This window comes from Mustelus asterias, chromosome 9 (genome assembly GCF_964213995.1).
Source record: "Mustelus asterias chromosome 9, sMusAst1.hap1.1, whole genome shotgun sequence".
NCBI lineage: Eukaryota > Metazoa > Chordata > Chondrichthyes > Carcharhiniformes > Triakidae > Mustelus > Mustelus asterias.
In genome coordinates, this window is record NC_135809.1 from 51,985,596 (window position 1) to 52,012,936 (window position 27,341).

The following is a 27,341-nucleotide window of genomic DNA, read 5'->3' on the forward strand; positions in this document are numbered from 1 at the left end:
CAGTACTCAGCACATTAACACATGAAAAATGAAGACTTTGATTTTTTTTTAAGAAGCCTGTCGCATATTCATAAATGTGATTTTTTCTTTTTTCCTATTTAATATGCATACCTCTCAATAGTCTCTTTAACTAAGAGAGTGGGGCAGCTAGAGTTACAGACATCCAAGTCATAACTCTCTAATGAGTTGAAGTGGAACCAGTTTGTAACCAATGCTCTGTGATGTGGAATGACCAGCTCTACCAGTTTTTAATCACCTTCAAGGGGAATTATTAGTTCTGTTTGTGTTTTCTTTATCCCCATGGGAGAAACTTGTTCAGCCTGCTCACTCCTCTGACACTGAAGTACATTATCCTACACATTCCTTCCCCTCCCCGCAAAAGTTCACATTGTTTCATTGCACAATCTCCTACGTTCAGTCCCTCTTGCTGAGAACATTAAAACTGTGGATCTACAGATGCATATGGTTCTTATTGACACAATTAAATTCAGCTTGAGGAAAAAAATAGCCTGCCCAATTTTTATTTTTGTTTCACCCCTGTGGGTTCGCCCCTCCATGTTTTCATCTCTGATGTATCGACATTGCTCAAACTTCTCTTGTTTTTTTTTCATACATGATGTGTACTCTCTCTCTCTCTATAGGGACATACCCATTTCCCCAAGTGTAGAGAACTAAGACTTATGGAGCTCTGTGTGCATGGGTACTACTGCATTTTGCCCAGATAAAGCTGTAGAGTGTTGGGAAGCTTCCTGTTGCTTTTCCAGTAAGACCACAATAATCTGTTAGGGTAGGGTCAACTGGAGTTGAATCCTGCCCCAACCTCCATGACAGACTTATCCCTCCAGTTTCTCCCACTGCACAAGATGAGGTTGTCAGTAGTTAGCAGTAACCTTGAATGCGGCTGGCCTAAAAGTCAGGGAGCCTGTGCTTGGGTGCTATTTCGCAAGGGTGCCCTGACCGCGGGGTGCTCTGGGAGTCCACCCCCCTTACACCACAGACATCAGGACCCCCCTTCCTTCATCGGCGGCATGTTCCCCCAGTCCCTTCCTGAGGGTCAACAGCATTGGGGTTGGGGCCCTCCTGATTTGTCCCCTGCCCGCCCCCGACATGCCCTCCCCAACAGGATCACAAAGAAAAGAACAAAGAAAATTACAGCACAGGAACAGGCCCTTTGGCCCTCCAAGCCTGCACCGACCATGCTGCCCGACTTAACTAAAACCCCCTACCCTTCCGAGGACCATATCCCTCTATTCCCATCCTATTCATGTATTTGTCAAGATGCCCCTTAAAAGTTACTACCATATCTGCTTCCACTATCTCCCCCGGCAACGCGTTCCAGGCACCCACTACTCTCTGCGTAAAAAATCTGCCTCCTACATCTCCTTTAAACCTGGCCCCTTGCACCTTAAACCTATGCCCCCTAGTAATTGACTCTTCCACCCTGGGAAAAAGCTTCTGACTATCACTCTGTCCATGCCTCACATAATCTTGTAGACTTCTATCAGGTCTCCCCTCAACCTCCGTCGCTCCAGTGAGAACAAACCAAGTTTCTCCAACCTCTCCTCATAGCTAATGCCCTCCATACCAGGCAACATCCCTGGTAAATCTTCTCTGTACCCTCTCTAAAGCCTCCACATCCTTCTGGTAGTGTGGCGACCAGAATTGAACACTATATTCCAAGTGCGGCCTCACTAAGGTTCTATAAAGCTGCAACATGACTTGCCAGTTTTTAAACTCAGTACCCCGGCTGATGAAGGCAAGCATGCCGTATGCCTTCTTGATTACCTTCTCCACCTGCATTGCCACTTTCAGTGAGCTGTGTACCTGTACACCCAGATCCCTTTGCCTATCAATACTGTTAAGGGTTCTGCCATTTACTGTATATTTCCTATCTGTATTAGACCTTCCAAAATGCATTACCTCACATTTGTCCGGATTAAACTCCATCTGCCATCTCTCCGCCCAAGTCTCCAAGTGATCTACATCCTGCTGTATCCTCTGATGGTCCTCATTGCTATCCACAAATCCACCAACCTTTGAGTCGTCCGCAAACTTACGAATCACTCCCATCAGACCTCCACCATCCCACCCCGCCCCCTCCATAGCTCTCCCCATCATGGCCCCCACTCAGGCCCCTTCCACTCGGCAATACCCCTGGCATACTAGCAATACCCAATTAACGCTGCCCGGTGGCCATTCCCGGTGTGCCAGGTGTGCACTGCCTGATGGGCACCAGCTGGCCATGCCCCTGACCACTCGGGTTTCAGTGGCCTCCGAACTCTCTGACATGACCATCACAGTAAGAGTTTTAACAACACCAGGTTAAAGTCCATGTGTATGCTGCGAGACTGATGGGGTCTATTTTGGTGGTGGGGCAAAAATTGAGCCCTCGGCTGAGAACTTCGATTTCATCTGGTTGAAGTGTGTAGTCCGACAAGTTGACAATGGACTTCCCTGCAGTGGTACTGTTTTCTACTGTGGTACCGGGGGAGGCTTGGTTGCATCATGACCATTACACCAGGTCTCCGCTAGTGGAGACCAGTCATGATTCTCGCTGTTAGTGCCCTGCCCCTGAAGGCCAGTGACTTCCGTGTGATGGGATTTGAATGGGCTATGTATATTTAAATGCTGCTTTAAAGATGCTATTCGGACTTTGGGTGCAATCCAGTTCACGCCATTATGGAGGGGATGCATTATTCCAAATTGTTTGGCGTTAGGGGCAAAATGGATTTTTAGGCCTGCGTGCTATTCTCTAGCATCAATGGTGCAGCAAGTTCAGAGAATCGCCCCCACTGTCCGTTAGGGAAGGAAATCTGTCCAAGCTGCTTAGTTTAAGGGCAATGGTGAGTGGACAATAAATGCTGGCCCAGTCAGTGACACCTAAACCCCATGAATAAATGAAAGAAAGCCACTTAGCTGCACTGTAACACTCTCCAACACACCTCATTATGAACAACTGTCATTGGGTCATTTGGACACAAGGTTAAGGGGGGAAACCACAGGCACAAACGAGTAGAGAGAATTAAAATGACCAACTTCCATTAATGATGGATTTTAATTCTGCCCTCGCAGAATACACAGTGCCCTGTTCTCTGTCCTTCCCTCTTCCTAGCCCTTCATCATCACCCTGTTCCATCAAGGAGGATGTGGAGCACAAGAAACAGCAATAAAGTTGCAAACAGTGTAGAAACATAGAAACATAGAAAACCTACAGCACAAACAGGCCCTTCGGCCCACAAGTTGTGCCGAACACATCCCTACCTTCTAGACCTACCTATAACCCTCCATCCTATTAAGCTCCATGTACTCATCCAGGATTCTCTTAAAAGACCCTATTGAGTTCGCCTCCACCACCACTGACGGCAGCCGATTCCACTTGCCCACCACCTCTGTGTGAAAAACTTAGCCCTAACATCTCCCCTGTACCTACCTCCCAGCACCCTAAACCTGTGTCCTCTCATAGCAGACATTTTCACCCTGGGAAAAAGCCTCAGAGTCCACCCGATCTATGCCTCTCAACATCTTGTACACCTCTATTAGGTCTCCTCTCATCCTTCGTCTCTCCAAGGAGAAAAGACCAAGCTCCCTCAGCCTATCCTCATAAGGCATGCCACTCAATCCAGGCAACATCCTTGTAAATCTCCTCTGCACCCTTTCAATCTTTTCCAGTACAGTATAAAAGTATACAGTGTACAGTATAAAAGATGCGGGGAGACAGTAGGAAACTTGAGCTAGGTTACAAATTTTTATAATTTCGTCCTCATTTTGATTATCTTCAAGGAATGAGTACCTGCGTCCTTAATAACATTTTTGGGATGGTTGACAAAACCTTTTTAATAAACAGTTTCCCTCAATATTTATGGCTATCTTGCTGGCAGTGAATATAGCAATACCGAGCATAGTGGCAAAAGATAGACTATGGTTGCTGCATCTCCTTTCCTCCACTTCTAGGAAACTTAAATGTAACACTTGTTATCTAGAATTCTTCAACTATATTGTGCTTTAGCACTAAAATTAATGCACATTTTTTCAGATAATTCTTGCTTTGACTACTTTCAACCTGCCACTTGCTTGGCTGTTTTTTGGCGGAAGTTCACGACTGTACAGAAGGTAAGGCAGTGCCACTTATTATCCTTGAATTCTGCAGTTCTGGTGTAGGGCTCCACATAATGAGTTCAGTCACATATACAACAGAAAAGGGGACTGATCTAAGATCACTCTCCCTATTGAAAATAACTGCAAGAAGTGAACACAACTCAAGGACACAAGAACTAGGAACAAGAGTAGGCCATTCGGCCCCTCGAGCCTGCTCGCCACTTGATAAAATCATGGCTGATCTGATTATGGCCTCAACTCCACTTTCCTGTCTAACGCACATAACCCCTGACTCCCGTGTTGATCAAAAATCTGTCTCATCAGCCTATAAAATTCAGCGACCCAGCTTCCGCTGCTCTCTGGGAAAATGAATTCCACAGACTAATGACCCTTTGAGAGAGAAAAATCCTCCTTAACTCAGTCGTGATGGGAAGAGCTAACATTGATCTGAAGCTTATAAATTCCGTGGGTACAAGAGTGGCTCAGAGGGCATTCTGTGGTGAGTAACTCACCTTCTGATTCCCTAGAGCATGCCCACCATCAAAAGACACAAGTCAGCAGTCTGGCGGAATACTACTGGATGAGTGTAGCTCAAACAACACTCAAGAAGTTCGACAAAATCCAAAACAAAGCAGTCTGCTTGATATGCACCCCATCCACCACCTTAAACACTCGCTCTCCACCATCGACAAGAGCTTTTCCAATATTTTTTCTTGGCTGTGCTGGCAATGCATTGTCCATCCCTAGTTTCCTAGGAGATGATGGTGGTGAACCGCTTTCTCAATCTGCTGTGTGGTGAAGCTACTCCAAAGTGCTGTTGGGTCAAGAATTCCAGGAATTTGACCCAGTGACTATGAAGGAGCGGCATAGTACAACCAAATCTGGATGGTTTGACTTCGGTGGGCAATTTGGTGATCACATTTCCATGCACTTGCTATCCTCCTACCTCCAGGAGATTACAGGTTTGTGAGATGCTGATGTTAGGGACTCAACAGCAACACATTTGGTTAAATAAGGGAGATTTTTCCTAAGAACTTAACAAATAATAAATGAGTAGTAATTAAGGTGCCTGTGTATGCGGTGGATCAGGGTCCAAGTTTAATAGCTTCCAAACACAGGCCCGGGGATGGCCATGCTTGATTAACCCACCCCCTTTGATTGTGATGCGTGCCACCTTCAAGCTGCCTGTTTATTTTAATAATTCAAAGTACAGCCAGTGGTAACTGCACTATTGTTTGGCTGATGCATCAACAGGAGGCCAATATCAATAGTGACCAGCACCATTTAAATCTTGCCCACAGCTCTTATAGGAGAGGTAGATTGTGACTGGAGCACGTGTTGGCAATCGTGCCAGAATTGAATCTGATCCGGACAACATCAGAGAACATTGGTTCCGAGCTTTCTGGATATTGCACTAGAGGACTTGCAGAAGGAGGAGAAATGCCCCTTTTCTGAAGAGGGTCAGGAGGCCTTCCAGGAACATTTTGGGGGCAATTAGCTGTGGATATCAATGGCAGAAGTCAAGCTCTGAAGACCCGTGTGCAGTGCTGAAAGGGGTTTCATGACCTCATGCAAGTGGAGCCCTCTTGCATGGGCTGCTGCTGCCCATGCTCCAATGGACCCTCTGAGGCCCAAAACTGCTCAACAAGGTCATCTTCAGTCTCTATTACTGAAAGTCAAAAGCTTTCAGCAGCCATGCTGCAGCCGTTGAGGTTGCATTAGGACAGGCAAGGGCAGGTAGAAGACAGGCACAAGGGTGAATCATTGACTTCAGTTTGCAATATGGAATCATTTCATTCAGAAATTTTGTTTGTAATGTTGATTTTGTGGTGGCTTTTAATTTTATAATGTGGCCTAGATGATGCTGTGTTGGTCAGCAGGGAAAGGGACTGTTAATGAATGGGGAATTGGAGTTGTGACTACTGGGATCTAGATGGGCAGCCCAGCTGAAAAAAAGGGCTATGTTGGTTGACTTCTTTCTTCTTCTCCTCATGCTCCTACTTCTGATCTGCTTGCTGGATAGCTGAGGGAAAAACTGATTTGTTATGATGGTGAGGCAGTGCAGCATGGAGCATGCCTTGGTGAATCTTGACACCTATTTTGTTGAGTACTGCAGGGCTCTTCCAGATAAGAGGTGTTGTTCCATCTCCCCATGGAGAGTGAAATCTCTCTCATTTCTTATAGGCATGCAGCAAATATATGCACACTGGAATCATCAGCTATGGTTTCAGCAGGTATCTATCCTTTGGTTCATCCTGGTGCTAATATGTCCTGCCTGAGCAGCACAAAATTAATCATCACAGTCACCTTCACAACTATTGGCCATCTGGTCCTTGCACCGCTCTGAGGCTGAACTTTGGCTGCAGCAAGGAGCAGATTTCGGGAATGCAGACATTGCACATGTTGTTACTTGTTGATGTTTAGTAGGAGAATTGCTCTCTGAACACAATGAACAGATCAGCTTCCTGTTGAGAGCTCTCGTCCTCGTCCTCGCCGGACATGAGAAAATGTGCCCATTTTCAGTAACAAGATTAGCAGATAGAATCAGTTGTAAATAGCTATCCTCAGGAAACAGCTCACATAGTTGACTAAGAAATCAGTGGAGATATACAAATGCTAATTTCAAGTCATGGAATGTCAAAGGTGCAGACAGCCCAAATATACAAAGGAGAATCATAGATGAACCAGGGTATAATTGCCAGAAGCTAGTTTAACATCTCACAGCCAGTGGCCAGTTTAATATCTAAGAAGTCTTACAGTCAAGACAGTGCAGAAAACTTTACAAAGGCAGTTTAAATATCTTCACTGGACCAGGAAAATGCATTTCACAGATTTGATCATCTGCCTTGTACTGTGAGGTAACTATAAGCTGGATTTGTGATAGGTTTGTGCACAGGAAAGTCTTAAGGAGTTCAGGGATCACAGATATATACTTTGGAACAAGAGGTAATTTATACATAAACTGTGTGTGTGTGTTTAGTAGTTCATATATTAAACTGTCTAGAGTGTTACAATCCTATTTGTGTATATTTGTCTTGTATTTAGTTTAATAAATAGTCTTGAGCAATTGTTATACAATAACTGGGCTGGTTATTTTCACTAGGGGTTTCACATGACCTCTCATGTTATTCCAAAAGCAAAACTATATATCAGCACGAAAAGGTGTTTCAAGTTGAGTTGCCCTTGCAGATAATATCTGCGTAGTTGATTTCATCAACCTTCTCCTCCTCATCAACCTTCTCCTCTTCATCAACCTCCTCCTCATCATCAGCTCTGTGCATTCTCTCAATCATGCTGCGTTTCAGGGGCAATGCCTAGTCATGTGACCTTGTCTGGGAGCAGTAGGTTTCAGCCGGAACCTGGAAGTCGACAAAACCTCTTGAGCACCTGCCACACTGCTCCCTATAGATTTTTGCAACTTTAAACAACCACGCAGAATACTGAACACTTGGAGAATTGAAGCAACAGCCAGAAGAATTTAACCAGCAAATAACCTGATGATCCTTATAAATAGCTCAGTTGGGAGGGGTTATCCCTGATGCTGAAAGCTGTATGAGATTGAGAAGGCGTTAGCTGCAATGAAGAGCTCATAAATGGGAGCACTCTAGACACTGGGCAGCACTAAGATATGTGCAATACTGACCTGTTTCTTTTGCTGATGGAAGTTCAATGTTTTGATGATGGATAATCAAACTGAAATATTAACTCTGTTTCTCTCCGGAGAGGCTGCCTGACCCAACATTTTATTTTTAACCCAAGTATGCAATGTGTAGGATCAGTAGCTGGTGTGATGGAAGCTTATTAGTTCACATGAATTGAATGAGAATTCTTTGGCACTTCTGTAATATAATCCAGCTAAAATGACTTTCTTGTGGCACGATGGGAAAGGAAGAAATCAGGTGAGGTAACACTCTGCAACAGTGAGCATTACTGGTAACCATAACAACCCCTGCCTAAAAATTACTGTTGAGATGTGATCAGGTGTGAATATGACAAACACACTAATGCTGCGCAAGAGAAAGACAAATCATATCAGCACCAGGCGCTAGCTGGCGTCAAGCAATGCTGACCTCTAACTATTGCCGACAGCTGTGAGTGTCTCACAACCAGACTGTGACAGTGTGGCAAGCACTGTGTGTGATTCTGGCATTATCTGCCCTCAGTCTGGCTCTCTGCCCCAGACTGGTATTCAACCACCTGAATTACAAGACATTATCTCTGGGGGTAAAATTGAATGTTGTGGTGGCAAAGAAAAGGTGGCATTGGATAGGCCATCCATACTCAATGGTGAGGAATCGTAGATGGGCTGTGTAATGAGGGGGGAGGGTGCTCTCCAGTTCTTAGATGTTACAATGCCTTCTTGGATGTTAGATGTTAAACTGGCCACTGGTTGATTTGCTGAACCTTGTTCCACACATCTGTCAAAGTTGAATTTTACCTGCATTGCATTTTTAATTATCTATTACAATAAAATGACAAAGAAATGTGAGGTAGAAACTGGTATGTGTGCAACTATTTCTTCGGCAGAGAAAAGGGGCATAGCACACAAAGTTAGCAGTGGGTTGACCTGCGCCCTGGGACACACTGTGAAGTTTATTGGTCTCTGTTTTTTTTCAGTATCCAGGGCCCGTTGAATATGTTAATGAGGGACTGCAACCTTTTAGAAAATTTCTCTACAAAACGTGTTCTCGGCGAACAGGGCAGGACCAACACCTACCTTGCTCAAACTCTCCAGGCTCCATATCTCATGCAATGACACCAGCCCCTACCCTGCTCCCATATTCTGCTCCAAACTCTTTTTCTTGAAATATATCCCAAATTTGTTTTTCCTGTGAGGTGGAGTGAACTGTCTGTGAATACTCATCCTGTGGTGGCAGCTGGTCCTACATCGATAGCTGAGACCAGAGGGCCATTTTATGATGATCCTTGGGTTCAGCCATGTGTCCTGAGTTTGGGTGCGGCAACAGACAATTCGAAAATGTATCCCTTTGTCTAAAGAATCTACCCCTTTAACCCTTCATCATAAAAGATAAAGAATAAATTGAATGACGTCAAGTTACAATTACATCTTGTCAACCACTGTACCATATAAGGTATAAGATTACCCTGAATCATTCTTGTTTTCTGCTTCAATGCACTTGATGGATGAAAGAAATTATAAATTCTATCCCTACTTTAACTGTAATCTGAACCTAATCTCTCAAACTCAAACACATGTATGTGGAAGACAAACATGTAGAGGATGCAATATGAAAACAGGTCACTTTGAAATTGCACCATGTAGTAACAGCGCACAACTGTATGATGAATTTGTATGAAGGCCCTTTGCCCACTTAGTTATTTTAGCAGAGACATACAAGTATTTATAAGAACATAAGAAATAGGAGCATGAGTAGGCCATCTAGCCTCTCAAGCCTGCTCTGCCATTCAATAAGATCATGGCTGATCTGATAGTGGGTTCAGTTCCACTTACCCACCCGTTCCCCATAACCCTTAATTCCCTTAATGGTTAAAAATCTATCTATCTGTGACTTAAACACATTTAACGAGGTAGCCTCTACTGCTTCATTGGGCAGAGAATTCCAAAGATTCACTACCGTCTGGGAGAAGAAGTTCCTCCTCAACTCTGTTCTAATTTGACTCCCCCCTATTTTGAGGCTATGCCCCCTAGTTCTTGTTTCCATTGTAAGTGGAAATAACCTCGCTGCTTCTACCCTGTCTAGCCCCTTCATTATCTTGTATGTCTCTATAAGATCTCCCCTCAACCTTCTAAACTCCAATGAGTACAGGCCCAGTCTACTCAATCTCTCCTCATAAGCTAACCCCCTCATCTCCGGAATCAACCTGGTGAACCTTCCCTGTACCCTCTCCAAAGCTAATATATCCTTTCTTAAATAAGGGGACCAAAATTGTACACAGTACTCTAGGTACGGCCTCACCAGTACCCTGTACAGTTGCAGCATGACCTCCCTGCTTTTATACTCCATCCCTCTCGCGATAAAGGCCAACATTCCATTTGCCTTCTTGATTACCTGCTGCACCTGCAAACTGAGTTTTTGTGATTCATGCACAAGGACCCCCAGGTCCCTCTGCACAGTAGCATGTTGTAATTTTTCACCGTTTAAATAATAGTCCAATTTGCGCAGTCATTTTTCATACAAATGTTACAACCTGTTAAATGTAACAGGTTTACTTCCACATCTTCATTTGTAATCGCCATGTCTATTTTTCTCTTATGCTACTGTTCCAGTTTCTTACTCATCCGTTCATCTCTGTTTCAGTTTTCTGTCCTTCATGTATGTGTACATACTCTTTACCTCATGCTTTACATCTTTCCACCTGTTAAGCATTTAGGAGATTGGACTTCAACGTATTAATTGCAATTCAACAATGCCTCACCTCCTCCCCCTCAGGGGAAGAAATGAGAATAATTGTTGCTGTCCCTTGTGTGTATGGCTGAAGGACTTGGGAAAGGATCGTGTCTATTTTTAAAATTCATTTGTAACTTGAAGATGCAGATAAGTGATAATTTCTTTTGAATTTCAGTGAAGATTATGGAAAAACATTTGTTGATGTCTCACACCTTCTCAGCAACTATTATATACGGAAGGAGTTTGGAATTAATGTAGGACCAGAGCATTCCAAGAAGGTGAGACTTTTTCAAAATGGTTGAAACAAGAAATATTCTCTCAGCACGAATCAGGAAACCACTGCACAATTATTAATAATTCATTCCTTTGTCTTAAAATAAAAGGTAATTCTGACTGCTGATGTGTCAAAACGCTTGGGACAAAGTGGAAAGCATGGTGGTGTAATAATTCGATCGTCTGATTCTGGTGAAACATTTCATTCTATCCTGCTACCCTTCCACCCTGGCCAGCCGATGCTCTATCATTCCACCAATTCAGAGTACCTGCTGGCCTACAGTACTGATGTGAGTATCCCAAAGGTGCAATCAGCCAAGCTTATTGTTCTTAAATTTACATATTCTGCCATTGTAACTGATTAGCTGTAAAAATACAGAAGGCCCCTGCTCAGCTATGAGCATCAAGGTTTGGAAGAAGCTCTCACTTTGACATTGCTTTCTCCCACTGCAGCACGCCCTGTGGTTTTCTCGGAACTTTGGTGCAACGTGGGGAACAGTCCATCGATTTGTATATACTTACTCATGGTAAGTTAGAGACTTCTTTTAAACCTCTGGATCTTACATAAGATCTGTTCTAGAAAGCATTTTTTTTGTAGCAACAGGTTTCTAATATTTAAGAAAATTGCATCACATTTAAAGAATTTTGGCATTGTTGTGCATTAAATTAATTGATCACTAATGCTAGTAAATTTGTGTCATCTATTGGATTCTCCCCGACCTTTTCTTTTTTTGAGAATATTATCCTTTTTCTGTTCACTTAAAGGCACTATGACCATACAAAATTGATGGGCAGAAAAAGACCACCTGAGCCATCAGGTTTGCTTGGCTTATGATAACTTAATCATCATGGCTAGATACTCCACTCCACCGCCCCCTTCCCACAAGCAACCATGTACAACTCTGAGAGAGGTGGGGGGGGCAGGGGGATGAGAAAAGCCAAGGACCAATAATGAGAAAACTACTCTGGGGAAATTCCATCTCCAACTTCCTCAGGCAATCACGTTGTTACACTGGAACAAAAGTTGATCATTCAGTTCCTGAGCTTATTCTGCTAATCAATTGGATCATGGCTAATCTGCACCTCGACCTCATTATCTGCCTTTGCTCCATCTCCAAGATATCCTTACCCAATTAAAAACAAATCTACCATCATTACTCAAAAATATTCTAGTGTTTCATATTGATCTACAAGTAGTACCCACTGTTGAACAGCAAACATTGCAGCCATTTTATTTATAGATTTTTATGGTGCTGTACTAAACCTTATTGTATCTATTTGACCCACAAGTAGACTTGCGAATCTTGAACAACACAATATTTATATCCCGCTTGTTCATCCATTTGTAAACAATGTATCTCAAAAACAAATGGATAAATTTCGATGAAACTTGGTAAACAGATAGGGAGTATGGCCCAAAGACGAACTGATGAGTATTTGGTTAAGGCGTAGATCTGGATCCTGGAATTTTTTAAAAAGGATCCATTAATATTGGGAGATGGGGCAAATTGACATTTGCTGCTGTGGTGGAATTTTTCACAGCTGTCAAAATGTAAGCAGAGTTTTCAGAGCAGGTTGTTGGATACAAATTAACCTGAAGCCTCTTCAGTGTGATGGAAGCTCTGAATGTTTTTTCAACTTTCTGGTTACAGAGCATCAATCAGGCAGGGAGAAGCCTCAAGGAAGAATTGCACTATTGTAATAATGAGTTAGCACTGTAAAGTGGAGGTGTGTGCTCTAGTAGTACCCTCTTGTTTCTCATGATTTTCTTTGTTTTCTAGGGGACCTAGAAACACCATTTTCTTCTCGACTCATCCCGATGGCATTTGTAAGTTAACTTTTTAAAAAATTATTTTGTTTGAAACCCGAGTTGGTTCTTACCTATTTATCCCCTCACTGTCTTTAATTCTCTTTTTCTCTTTATCCCATCCTGAATCTCTCCTTTCAATCTCCAATTGCTGCTCTTGCTCTTAGTTATAGATAGATTCTCTCTTTTTCCTCTCCCTATAGAAGTGTTTTTATTGTTGGTTGAGATGTAATTGCAGTGAGTTGATATCTGTTACCATGTTATCAGAGTAAATGTGGTGCTTTTCTTTGTGAAAATGTTGGAAACTGCCTGTAAGTTATTTAAGAAAGCAGTGTCGGGGCGGTCCACAATGCTACCATAGCTGGTAGCTATATCATACAATCTCAGGCTCAGTGCCTTGTCTGAGCTGAGTAATGTGTTCTCATCCAGCTGAGTGCCACAATGCTTAGAGCTTGGACCAGAGAAAGGGAAAATTAGACCAGATTTCCCATTCCTACGACCCAGTGACTTTCACCTTTGGGTGAGTGTGATTAAAAACAAGATCAGGCCTGACTCTGATGCCCACTACTCAACAGAAATAGCTGGTGATACTTGTTGGAGTGAAAATTGACTTGGCACCAAGAAGGCAATAGTGAATCCGCAGTCTGTTTTACATTCATCAATATCAATTACAAAGAAAATTGGTTAGGGTGGCTGCTGGCTTGCCATTGCTTGTGTTGTGCTACCTTGTTAGACTAACTTTACTCCCTTTGTTTCATTACATTTCTTGAATTGCATGTGTACAGCTACTCGATGATTACCAACACCTTGAGAATTGTACTTAAGCAAAAGTCAGCACATGAGGAAGGCAGAAACTCAGGGAATATAAGGCATTGAGATATGTTGCATATGGTAAATACATTCACTGGAAAAGCTACATTTTTCTGAAACACTAGCTTAATATGCCATTAGTAATATGGTGGCACTGAGTTGAATACAGGATGAACATATCCACATTTTCCACATCAATAAACAGAAGTAAGACGTTTAACCTAGACCAGTGAACATGTCTGTCCTTATCAGTGAAGGCTCAGGAACAGCCAAAATGTAAAGATACTTTTCCAAAGCAAGTCAAACATTAAGATCCCTTTTTGGTACAAAGCATGTTTTCTTGAATGCATAAGAAAGCTTGAACATTGATCATATGTACAACCAACACAGTTTCCAAGATTTTATTAAATGCATAGAATTGCTTTAAACAATAATTGAAGGGGCAACAATGATGAAAGGCAATTGTATATTATGGTGAAGAAGCCAACAATGAAAAAAAGTAACGTTGGCCTGAGCACAAAATTGGCACCTGGATAAAGGTGACAGTATCCTTCAGGATTAGAACTCTCTGGTTAGTGTGAAATATATATTTTATTTCCATAAACTGCTGTCCACTACAATTATAAAAAAAAAAGTATGTGAACACTATCGTGAATCAACTTGGCAATGATTAGTTTGCACTCATGAAAACACATGAAGACTACTCTGACCGCAAAATCCCTTGCTAGTATCAGTATTCTGGAAACTCCATGGGGGCTAACACCTAGAACATGTGTCTCTACCCAGAGAACGTCTGATGGGGCTTCGGATGAGCAGAACATCCGCCTGCCTCAAGAATAGTCTGTGACTCTTGCAGAAGGGGGGTGTGGGGGGGTGGGCAGGAATTTGTCATGCAATTCCTTCAGCACTTGATTCCATTCTGCACAGCAATCTTAATGCTGGGGAAAATCTCTTATACAAGTCAGTTTAGGAGACCATGTGGGGTTCCACTTTCATGTTCCTGGCTTTGCATATTCTGTAATGTCAGCCTCCTTATAAATGATATTGACCCGAATAGCATCAGCTGGCCACTGCTGCTGCTTTTTCCCTATCCTCCTCTATCGGTGCCCAGAAAATGTCCACAGTGGCACAGGTACCTATCAAACATGTTTTCATGAAATGATTCTGCTGTGACCCCTAATATCCCAACTGGCCTGGGAGTGGAGGTCAGCTGTGTCAGTTCTATCACACTTGAGCTCGTGGAATGAGCTTAATGATTGTAAAGGACCATACTATTTCCATTGCACTCAAACTGCTTCTCTGGAGTCTGCAGAAATTCCCCTACATGTCCAATGTGTCAAATGAATTAATGAAATAATCTAATTTGTAACTGACAGATGATCAGTTTTATTTGTGACTATTAAGTTCAACCCTGAAAGAGTTAAGATATCAGAGAAGGTTGTGAAGATATTGAAACTTTAGATATTAAATTTAGTATAATTTTAACTATTTTAAAATTCAACAGCAGCAAACCAGCAAACTAGTGTACTCTGCATTGCAAAGGAGCAGGCAAACCATTCGTCTGTTCCCCAATCCGAACTGAACTGCCTTACAAGTAAATCATATAAGATCAGGGCCCACAAATGCTTGACCACTGGCTTGAGAGCATTTTGGTAGGGGTTATGTGCAGTATTCTGAGCCATTTGTGATGCCCATGTCAGTGTGCATTCCAGTCAAGCCTTGATGTGCAGTTGCACATAGTGAACAACTGGCACACATGAGATGCCAGAGACCTGTCTTGGTGCTGCTCCAAACACCTCCTTTAATCATTAGAGTGCCTTTTCTGATAATACTGGGACTAGCTCACCTTTATCCACCTCCTTTGAATCCCGAAACCTGGCAGCATGTGCTGGTTTTTAGATTCTTGAGAGCAAAGCAACGCACAGATACAATTATAATTAATGTGCATCACTGTAATGGTGGTCTTGTGTTTTTTTTGATCATTGTTGTCCAGTGGCACAATCCTCCTGCAGTGACTGAAACGGTGGTGAAAATGCAAAATTTCCTTGGAACATAGTTTTTTTTTGTTGTTCTACTATAGTTATATGTAATATTTGGCTTGAAAATAGAAGTGAAAAATATACCTGTATGTATTTATCGGATCCGGAAGTAGAGATTTATTTTCCCAATTTCTCTCTCCAGTCTCTTCTGTCCACTACCACACTAATATTTTCCCCATTTCCATTTTATGTGGTTTGAAATCTTTGATATTTTGGCTGATTGTCCTCTGTTAGTTTCTGAAAGTTCATGTCATGGCTTTAATCTGTCCCTTGGATCCTGGAAACTATATTAGTGACTTGACTTAAACATAGAACATAGAAAAAATACAGCACTATCAGGCCCTTCGGCCCACAAGTTGCGCCGGTCATGTCCCTACCTACCTAGGCTTATATATAGGCTTATCTATAACCCTCAATCCTATCAAGTCCCATGTACTCAGCCAGAAGTCTCTTAAAAGACCCTATTGAGTTTGCCTCCACCGCCACTGACGGCAGCCGATTCCACTCACCCACCACCCTCGGAGTGAAAAACTTACCCCTGACATCTCCTCTGTACCTACTCCCCAGCACCTTAAACCCGTGTCCTCTCGTAGCAGCCATTTCAGCCCTGGGAAAAAGCCTCCGAGAATCCACCCGATCTATACCTCTCAATATCTTGTACACCTCTATCAGGTCACCTCTCATCCTTCATCTCTCCAAGGAGAAAAGACCGAGCTCCCTCAACCTATCCTCATAAGGCATGCCAACCAATCCAGGCAACATCCTTGTAGATCTTCTCTGCACCCTTTCAATAATTTCCACATCCCTCCTGTAATGAGGCGACCAGAACTGAGCACAGTACTCTAAGTGGGGTCTGACGAGGGTCTTATAAAGCTGCATCATTATCTCCCAACTCCTAAACTCAATCCCTCGATTGATGAAGGCCAGCACACCATACGCCTTCTTAACCACTTCCTCTACCTGCGAGGCCGATTTAAGAGTCCTATGGACCCGGACCCCAAGGTCCTTCTGATCCTCTACACTGCTAAGAGTCTTACCCTTGATATTATACTCCTTCATCCCATTTGACCTGCCAAAATGGACCACAACACATTTATCCGGGTTGAAGTCCACCTGCCACTTCTCCGCCCAGTCTTGCATCCTATCTGTGTCATGCTGCAGCTTCTGAAATCCCTCCAAACTATCCACAACGCCACCAACCTTCGTGTCGTCGACAAACTTACCACTTCCTCATCCAGGTCATTTATGAAAATGACAAACAGCAAGGGTCCCAGAACAGATCCCTGGGGCACTCCACTGGTGACCGACCTCCATTCAGAAAAAGACCCGTCTACAACCACTCTCTGCCTTCTGCAGGCAAGCCAGTTCTGGATCGACAAAGCAACAAATTTACAAAGCAAAGTGGGCGGCACGGTAGCACAGTGGTTAGCACTGTTGCTTCACAGCTCCAGGGACCTGGGTTCGATTCCCGGCTTGGGTCACTGTCTGTGTGGAGTTTGCACATTCTCCTTGTGTCTGCGTGGGTTTCCTCCGGGTGCTCCGGTTTCCACCCACAGTCCAAAGATGTGCGGGTTCGGTCGATTGGCCATGCTAAAATTGCCCCTTAGTGTCCTGAGATGTGTAGGTTAGAGGGATTAACGGGTAAAATATGTAGGGATATGGGGGTAGGACCTGGGTGGGATTGTGGTCGGTGCAGACTCAATGGGCCGAATGGCCTCTTTCTGCACTGTAGGGTTTCTATGATTCTATGATTCAACAGCCCCTTGGATCCCATGCCCTCTCACTTTCTCGAGAAGTCTTGCATGGGGGACCTTATCGAACGCCTTGCTGAAGCCCATGTAAACCACATCTACCGCTTTTCCTTCGTCAATGTGTTTAGTCACATTTTCAAAGAACTCCACCAGGCTCGTAAGGCACGATTTGCCTTTGACAAAGCCGTGCTGACTACTTTTGAGCATACTAAACTTCTCTAAATGTTCATAAATCCTGTCCCTCAGGATCTTCTCCATCAATTTACCAACCACTGAGGTTAGACTCACCGCTCGGTAATTTCCTGGGCTATCCCTATTCCCTTTCTTGAATATAGGAACCACATCCGCAATCCTCCGGAACCCCTCCCGTCTCCATCGACGACGCAAAGATCATTGCCAGAGGCTCTGCAACCTCTTCCCTCGCCTCCCACAGTAACCTGGGGTACATCCCATCCGGTCCCGGCGACTTATCTATCTTGATGCTATTCAAAATTTCCAACACATCCTCTTTCTTAATGTCCACATACTCAATCTTTTCAGTCCACCTCAATCCTGTAGTACAACCACCCAGGTCTTTTTCCACCGTGAATACCGAGGTAAAATATTCATTAAGCACCTCTGCTATTTCTTCCGGTTCTGTACAGACTTTCTCACCTTCACCTTTTATAGGTCCTATTCCTTCACATCTCATCCTTTTACTCTTCACATATTTATAGAACGCCTTAGGGTTCTCCTTAATCTTACCTGCCAAGGCCTTCTCGTGACCCCTTCTGGCTGTCCTAATTTCTTAAGTCCCTTCCTACAAGCTGTATACTCATCTAGATCCCCATCACCGCCTAGCTCTCTAAACCTTTTGTACGCTTTCCTTTTCTTTTTGACTAGGTTCACCACGGTTCCCGTAACCTACCAAAACCTCCCTGTCTCATCGGAATGTTGTCGCGCAGAACTCCAGACAAACATTCCTTGAAAATCTGCCACCTTACTTCGGTACTTTCCCTCGAATACCTCCTTCCAATTTATGCCTCTAATCTCCTGCCTGATGGCTTCATATTTCCCCTTACTCCAGATAAACACTTTCCTAGCTTGCCTGATCCTATCTGACTTATCTTAAAGAATTGTATTTGTAGTCATTCTCTTCAGTATAATGAGACACAAACAAAAAAGGTCACATATGTTGCACAACTGCTGAAGACAGCAAGTCTATTAAAGCCAAATTTCTTCAAATGAATCAATTTATTGTGCATGTTGATACTGCATGTTAATCCAGAATTGTTAATTATTTAAATGTCAGCACTTATTAAAGCTTGGTCTGAGTGTAATTTTAATTACCCATAAATAAAAGTAATAAATAATTCATGTTGCAGAATATTCTTCCTCTTGCTCATAGGGAAATACCAAAGTGTAAATTAGAAGATTATTAATTACATAGTTTTGTGTAGTGAGAAGTAATGATCACAGAGCCACACATATACCTAAAATTGAAAAGGCTTCAGCCTTGCACAATATCTGAGTTTTCATTGAAACATAATTGATGAGAATGATTTCAGCTGCAAATGAGCGATTAAATCTGGACAATCGGAATAGCTAACGTTTTGAAGATTACACTTAATGACTAACTGGTATTGTGAGATTGTTTCCTTACTGATTTTCCATTGCCAAGGAAACTTGAATGAGGAAAGTCCACGGTATCAATCTCACATAATCTTGGAGGCAACAGAGGCAACAGTTTATATGAAGAATATGGGCTAAGGGGGATATATTATAAAGTTGATGAGCAGATACTTTGACCAAGTAATTCATTTCATTATGTATCATGAAAATTCTTATTTATTTTGGCCGTGCATATTTTGGAAACCTGGAGTTGATTTGAATAATTGCTCCATTACAGTCAGGTGTTTATGATCTATCACAAGGATTATAAGATTGTTATTAAATTGCCTTTGGTGAAGATTACAGGCAAATTGGATGTTGGCATTTATTGTAAAAGGACTGGATTCTAAAAGTAGAGAAGTGTTGCTGCAATTGTGTAGGGTATTGGTGGGACAACATCTGGAGTATTATGTCCCGGTTTGGTCTCTTTATTTGAGGAAGGATGTGGTGGCATTGAAGGCAGTTCAGAGGAGGTTCACCAGATTGATTCCAGGGATGAAGGGGTTGATGTACAAGGAGAGATTAAGCAGTTTGGGCTTGTACTCACTGGAGTTCAGAAGGATGTGAGGGGATCTAATCAAGGTATATAAAATTTAAAAGGAAGCTATGAAGTAAATGTAGACCAAATGTTTCCTCCAGAACAAGAGGTCACAGGTATAGTTGAGAGGCAGTAGATTTAAAACTGAGATGAGGAGGAACTACTTCTTGCAGAGGTTGGTGAATTTGTAGAACTCACTGCCCCATAGCGTAGTGGAGTCTGAATAGTTGCATCATTTCAGAGGGAGATAGATATAGTTCTAATAAAAACTAGGGAATGAGTGATATGGGGAACAGGTGGGGAGGTGGATTTGAGACCAGGGAGAGATCAGCCATGATCTGATTGAATGGCAGAGCAGGCTCGAAGGGCTGAATTTGCCTATAATTCCTATGTTCCTACAGAGGGCAGAATTTTTCAAAAAATGACAAAGGGTGCAATCTTACTGGCCATTCACGCCACACTCCTGCTGCAGTGAGGTCAGAGAATTTGGTGCCCAGCCAAATCTCTATCCATTGCAGCGAGATGGCAAAATCCTGCTGGTGTGAATGGCTGTAATATTCCGGCCAAAGTGTTAGGTTCTGACCGAAAGTCGGCATGTTTCTCCCTAGAAACACAGCCAGGGTTTCACTTCTCGTCTTCCAACACTTCATCAAAAATAAAGTATGGGGGCGTGTCTTGCGCCATCATTCTGGCGGAGTGCAGCTAGAGAGAGCCGGCAGGCCCTGCTCCACCAAGATCAGTATGACCTTTTTAAAAGGCTCCCAATCTCAAAGTGAAAGTAATGGCACCCACCTCCATCTCCACCATCAGAGCAACCCCCCTCCCCCATGATTGTTTGCATCAGGGCTTCAGAGTACCCGTCCCCCTGATCATTGCTTGCATCGGGGCTTGAGTGCCAACCCACCCCCCCCCCCCCTCCCGCAATCATCACCAACATCCACACATAATGGGAATCCCCGCTCTTAATGGGGTTTCCTGGAGGCCATACACCTGGTGGTGCCAGGGGACAGTGTCTGTTCCTCACTACCTAATACACACCTCTGAGCTTCCGGTGTGGACACGATGACTGGTTTCTGTTTTCGGAAAGCAGTAGTGATTCCCGCTGGTGTGATGTCACGCTGGTGGGGCAGAACATCTGATGACCCAAAAGCAATGGTGTTAAGTTGTTTAAGATATCTAAATTAATTCAAGTTAATTGTAATCAGGTTCACGTCCTCGCTGGGTGTCAACCTGATTATATCACCAGTGGGGACGGGGAAGATCTCAAACTGAGATCTCACCACTGCAAATCCCATTATGGCCCTCTCGCAAGAGTTAGCGGCCATAAAGGGATTTGTGCCCGCTGTGAATTGGCCAAAAAATTACATTGAAGGGAAGAATTGCTAAACATTCATTCACTCAAAATTTTTCAAGACTGTTATGTGACCTTCATTTGTATTGTTAAATCTACTTTATAGGGTTGATGTGTGTAATATATTACTAATCATTCTAATCTATCAGGACTTTGAGGTATGAGCTAAGAGGTATGGTTCCTCTAAAGCATGACCGGGATTCCAGCAATATGATTAGTCTATAGTCTCCATCTGAAAATAACAAGCTGCAACTTGTCCCTAACACTGACATGACAATTAATTCCATTTCAAAGCAGCTATTTTCTATGTTCTGTATGCATCCAGTTTCTTAAGTGGGGACCAAGCCTGTAGAGCCATAGAGTGTGTGACTATAGAACTGAGTATAAGTGAAGAGTTTTATGAGAGATGCAAACACCATTTGCTTGTTCCATCACTAAATGTTTTAATATTATTTCACAGATGATAAAGATGCAAAAGGGGTATTGGAGCTAAAGAGGACAACAGATTTTGGAGGAACTTTTGTAACACTTCTCAACAAAGTTTACTCGTTTGGTTTTGCTGGCCGTTTCCTCTTTGCCTCTGTTATCAGTAACCAGGTAAAACAACTACTCCTAGAATAAAAGCAAAATATTGTAGATGCTGGAAACTTGGAACAAAAACAGAAAGTGTTGGAAAGACTCGGATCTGGCAGCATTTGTGGACAGGGGAATAACGTTAACATTTTGAGTCGAATATTGTTTTTCTTCAGAAGAAGATTCATATTCAACTCAATGTTAACTCTTCTCTCCACTGTTGCTGCCAGACCTGTTGAAGATAACTGCTTATATCTGAACCACTTTTCCTGGTGTTAACAACTCCATGAGCTGAGATTCTGAAGGAGTCTGTTGAAGCTTAATCAATGCTCTGATTAGGCTACACCTGGAATACTATAGATGATCTGATAATCAAATTATACAGCATCATAGAATCCTTACTGTGCAGAAGGAGGCTATTCAGCCCATTGAGCCTGCACCAACAACTTTATCACTACATATTATATATACCCTGTTAATCCCACTGACACTAAGGGACAATATAGTATGGCCAATCAACCTGACCCGCACATCTTTGGAATGTGGGAGGAAATCGGTGCACCCGGAGGAAACCCACGGGGAGAATATGCAAACTCCACACAGACCGTGACCCAAGGCTGGCATTGAATCCGGGTCCCAGGCGCTGTGAGGCAGCAATGCTAACCACTGTGCCACGGAGTCATCCAAGCCCTTCAGAAGCAGTGCTCCAAGTAGTGCAGAAACAATCAGGAAATAGAAGCAATGGTATGCCACCAGGCCCTTCAGCCCTGCCCTGTCATTCAATACGATCATGACTGATCTATGCCGGCCTCAACTCCTTTTCTGTGCCATTTCCCCATAGCCCTCTATTCCTCAATATTATCGAATATTTATCCACCTCCACTTTAAATACTTCTAATGATCCAGCCTCTAGCACATTTTGGGGCAGAGAATTCCAGGGATCCACCACCCTCTGCGAGAAGAAATTTCTACACACCTCAGTTTAAGTAACCTGTCCTTTATCTTATAGCTATGTCCCTTTGTTTGAGACTCTCCCACTAGTGAAAACATCTCAGCATCTACCCTGTCAAGCCCCCTCAGGACCTTACATAAGGTCACCCCTCGCTCTTCTAAACTCCAAGGAATGAAGACCCAGATTATTTAGTCTCTCTTGAGAGGTCAACCCTCTCCTCCCAGGAATTAGCCTGGTGAATCTCGGACTTCCTCCACTGTTACAATATCCTTTTTCAGGTAAGGGGACCAAAACTGTATGCAGTATTCCTGGTGAGGCCTCACCAACACCCTGTACAATTGCAACAACACCTCTCTATCCTAATGCCCTCCTTTTGTCAGAACATCATCTCTGCTGGACTTAATAGTTAGTACAGACAGCAAAAAATAGTTTTAAAAATCTGAATATATTATTAATAAACTTCCAGCAAGAAGGGATGACTATAAACAGTTCGAACACAGAATGTGTCTGATCAAAATGTTCAGTATGATTTTGCTAAATCTTGCAGTGTGAACAATCTGCACTTAATTGGATTGAGCTTGCAAAGTTCCATTTCTAACCTGAGCTTTGGGTGCTGGGAGAAATAAGCAGTAACTCCAGGCACAAGAGTTTAGCTGGTCACACTGGATTAGCAAACAGAAAATGTGCTGGAAACTCACTGACCTCTGTCTCGGAATTACTGAGGTGCATAGTCAATATACAAAACTTCATGCGAAGAGTGCAAATTGGTAAAAACAACCCAAAATATTAGTTCATTATGCATTCAGCTGTACAACTACATACAATGATTTTTGGCACTGATGTACTTTACATAGTAAAACATCACAATTCCGAATCAAATACAGGAAATGCAATAAAGTCCATACATGTCCAGAGTTGGAAAATACTTTTCCTGCTGTACCGTGATGATGCAAGATGAGAATGTTATAGTTACATGTTGCTGTGGAATGTTGCCACTGCACCAGATTGGTAGGATGTGGCTTTCTTCTTTTGTTACACCATGTGGCAAATTCTGAGTTTACACTGTGTATTAGGGAAAGCATGGAGCAGAAGGTGCACATTTTTTCCCAGAAGGAAAATCAACAGGCAAATCCCACCAGGCTGCCCAAGGACATGTTGAAATGTTTAAGCCTCAATTCAGTTGGCAATATTTTTTGGAATCAGCCTGAAACATCCTGCTTATCAACAGCAATGGATAGTTTGTTCTATCATGTGTAATGTACAAATACAAATGTGTCCGTACCATCAAGCCACAATATTAATGCACAGATATAACATAAAGTGGCTAATACAAGTGCAGATGTGTAATTTAATGACCCTCTTTGAATATGTTTCTGTCAACTTTCCTAATATTTCCACTTTAGAATGTTCTCCTCATGCTGTATGAAGCACCTCAGGATCCTGCGGAGGTGGTGGCATAGTGATATTGTCACTGGACTGGTAATACTCGGGTTCAAATCCCACCACGGCAGCTGGTGAAATTTGAACGAAATAAAAACCTGGAATTAAAATGGTCTAATTGTCCATACTAAATTCTCCCTCAGTGTACCCGAACAGGCGCCGGAGTGTGGCGACTAGGGGGTTTTCACAGTCACTTCATTGCAGTGTTAATGTAAGTCTACTTGTGACAGTAATAAGTAAACTTAAACTTTAATGATGACCATGAAACTATTGTCTATTCTCATAAAAACTTTTGGTTCATTGAATTTCCTTATGGCCTACATGCAACATCCACAACAATGACACTTAAATGCCTAGCAAGTCACTCAACACCAGGCATACTTAAAAATCAAGTGTCAGCCTGGTGAAGCTACAACACAGGACTACTTGTGTGCCAAACAGCATAAGCAGCAAGTGATAGATCGGATCTGCTTAGCTCTAAGCTCTGTAGTCCTGCTACATCCAGTCATGAATGGTGGTGAACAATTAAACAACTCACAGGAGGAGGAGGCTCCACAAATATCCCCATCCTCAATGAGCAAATCAGTATAAAAAATGAGGCTGAAGCATTCATGACAATCCTCGGCCAGAAGTGCTGAATGGATGATCCATCTTAGCCTCCTCCAGAGGTCCCCATCATCACAGGTGCCAGTCTTCAGCTAATTCGATTCACTCCACATTATATCAGGAAACATCTGAAGGCACTGGATACTGCAAAGGCTATGGGCCCTGACAACATTCCAGCAATAGTACTGAAGCTCCAGAACTTGCCATGTCCCTAGCCAAGCTGTTCTGGTGCAGCTACAACTTTTGCATCTACCTGGCAACGTGGAAAATTGCCCAGGACGTACAGGTATGTGCTGTACATAAACAAATGGGACAAATCCAACCTGGCCAATTACCGTATTATCAGTCTACTGTCATCAGTAAATTGATGAAAAGGGTCATCAACAGCGCTATCAAGTGGCAATTACTTAGCAGTAACCTGCTCATGGATGCTCAGTTTGGGTTCTGCCAGGGTCACTCAGCTCCTGACCTGAGTACAAACATGGACAAAAGAGCTGAATGACGACAGATGTGAGGTGAGAGTGACTGTTCCTGATAACAAGGCATCATTTGACCACATATGGCACCAAGGAGTCAATGGGAATCAAGGAAATCTCATTGCTGGTTGGAGTCATACCCAAGACAAAGGAAGACGGTTGTGGTTGTTGGAGGTTAATCATCTGAGCTCCAGGATATCATTGCAGGAGTTCCTCAGGGTATTGTCCCAGATGCAACAATTTTCAACTGCTTCATCAATGACTTCCCTCTGTCATGGGGATGTTTGCAATGTCCATCTCCAACGAATGAGAATCTAACCATCATCCTTTGACATTTAATGGCATTACCATCACTGAATCTGCCACTATAACATCCTGGGGGTTACCATTGACCAGAAATTGAACTGGACCAGCCATATAAATACTGTGGCTACAAAAGTCCTGTGGCGAGTAACTTGCCTGTCTATCATCCACAATGCACAAGTCAGGAGTGTGATGGGATACTCTCCACTTGCCTGGATGAGTGCAGCTCCAACAACACTCTAGAAGCTCAACAAAGCAGGCCACTTGATTGACACTACATCCACAGTCACACTCTCTACCACCACTGCACAGTGGCAACAGTATGCATCATTTCACTGGCTTGGCCAGAATTTAGTGCCCATTCCAAATTGCCCTTAAGAAGGAGCTCACCAAGGCTTCTTACACAGCAACTTGCAAACCCACGGCCACTATCACCTAGAAGGACAAGGGCAAGAAACACATGGGGACACCACCAGATGGAAGTTCCTCTCCAAGCCACTTAAACTCCTGACTTGGAAATAAATCACTGTTCCTTCATCGTCGCAGGGTCAAAATCCTGGAACTCCCTCCCTAACAGCACTATGGGTGTACCTACATCACATGGAGTGCAGCAATTCAAGAATTAGTTCACCACCACCTTGAGGGCAATTTGCAAAGGGTAATCAATTCTGGCCTGGCATACTTATATCTTATAATTAAATCAGTTAAAGCAACATTAATCAAAGCATGCAATTATTTTAACATCTGTACATCCTTAAAGTAATGCTTTCTGTATATTTGTATATAGAAATTTAAAAATTAATTTACATCTCTATAATCCAGTGCTTTAAATGATGATCTAATTTTACTTTACTAATTTGAATAGATTAGACATATCTCTAAAGTTTGTATATCAATGAAAAAAAAGAACCATATGTTTTAAAAAGCACTTGAAGAGGGTATGACATATTTATTTTTTGTTTTCAGACACTGCCCAGATCAGTTTATGTATCTGCTGATCAAGGTGATTCTTGGAATAAAGCTCAGCTGCCTCCTGTCAGCCATGAACAGGTATATTCAATATCCTTTCAGCCTGTCATTGACTACTTGTAAATTATTGAGCTATTACAAGGAATGAAGAATGGGAGATGGCAGATAGTAGTACAATGATGAAAAGTATTTATTCATATACTACATGTGACTGTATAACATACTAACAATTGGTTTGGAAAGGGAATGATTTTCACTTAGATGCTGGAGTGATCTATTAAATTCCATCTTTGTGAATGCAATCACTCTTTATAAAATAACCTTTCTCCTACCTTTCCTATTTTATTTCTCTGGTTTTGTAGCTATCCACGGTACTCAAGGGATTTGGGACTCTTGTCAAACTATCATCTTTGACTGCTTGTTCAACACATATCAGGACCATGGCTAGCATTAAAAAAGGAAGAACCATTGACTTGACCTGCTTTCTCCAAACCCACACCCTACTGATATACTCCATCACATCACGTGCCTCAGCACTGTATCACCTAATGTAATTCCATTTGTCCCAGTTCTTATTTCTGTTCTTTTATGATACTTCCATTAACTCAGAATGGAGATCTATCAGGTGCTATTTTTGAGTATTCATACACTTTTTCTCTGGTGCTATAAAAATTTTTGGATAAGAATAGGAGAATGGGACAAATTGTCAAGCTCTTTCAGGGAGATGAATGGCTTCCTCCTGCACTGCAAAATTCTCGCGCGCTACACAGACAAAGCATACTGTTCATAGAGAAGGAAATGAGAGAGTGCAGGATGTAGTGTTACAGTCATAGCAAGGGTGTAGAGAAAGATTAACTTAATGCAAGATGGGTCCATTCAAAAGTCTGATGGCAACAGGGAAGAAGCTGTTCTTGAGTCGGTTGGTACGTGACCTCAGACTTTTATATCTTTTTCCCGACGGAAGAAAGTGGAAGAGAGAATGTCCGGGGTGCATGGGGCCCTTAATTATGCTGGCTGTTTTGCCGAGGGAGACAGTGTAGATAGAGTCAATGGATGGGAGGCTGGCTTGCATGATAGATTGGGCTACATTCATGATCTTTTGTAGTTTCTTGCGGTCTTGGAGCAGGAGCCATACCAAGCTGTGATACAACCAGAAAGAATGCTTTCTATGGTGCATCTGTAAAAATTGGTGAGAGTTGGAGCTGACATGCCAAATTTCCATAGTCTTCTGAGAAAGTAGAGGCGTTGGTGGACTTTCTTAACTATAGTGTCAACATGGGGGGACCAGGACAGATTATTGGTGATCTAGATACTTAAAAACTTGAAACTCTCAACCC

The 27,341-nt window shown here is 42.7% G+C and overlaps 1 protein-coding gene across 4 annotated transcripts in view; it reads left to right on the top strand.

The window, feature by feature from the left end:
* Positions 1 to 27,341, top strand: part of LOC144498688 (sortilin-like) — a 145,007-nt gene that overhangs the window by 75,301 nt on the left and 42,365 nt on the right. For all 4 annotated transcript variants that reach the window (XM_078220187.1, XM_078220189.1, XM_078220186.1 and 1 more), the window contains 7 exons: positions 4,034 to 4,110; positions 10,642 to 10,744; positions 10,850 to 11,029; positions 11,193 to 11,266; positions 12,521 to 12,567; positions 21,146 to 21,282; positions 26,002 to 26,085. In XM_078220187.1, coding sequence (XP_078076313.1) covers positions 4,034 to 4,110; positions 10,642 to 10,744; positions 10,850 to 11,029; positions 11,193 to 11,266; positions 12,521 to 12,567; positions 21,146 to 21,282; positions 26,002 to 26,085 — 702 coding nt within the window. The remainder of the gene's footprint in view (positions 1 to 4,033; positions 4,111 to 10,641; positions 10,745 to 10,849; positions 11,030 to 11,192; positions 11,267 to 12,520; positions 12,568 to 21,145; positions 21,283 to 26,001; positions 26,086 to 27,341) is intronic.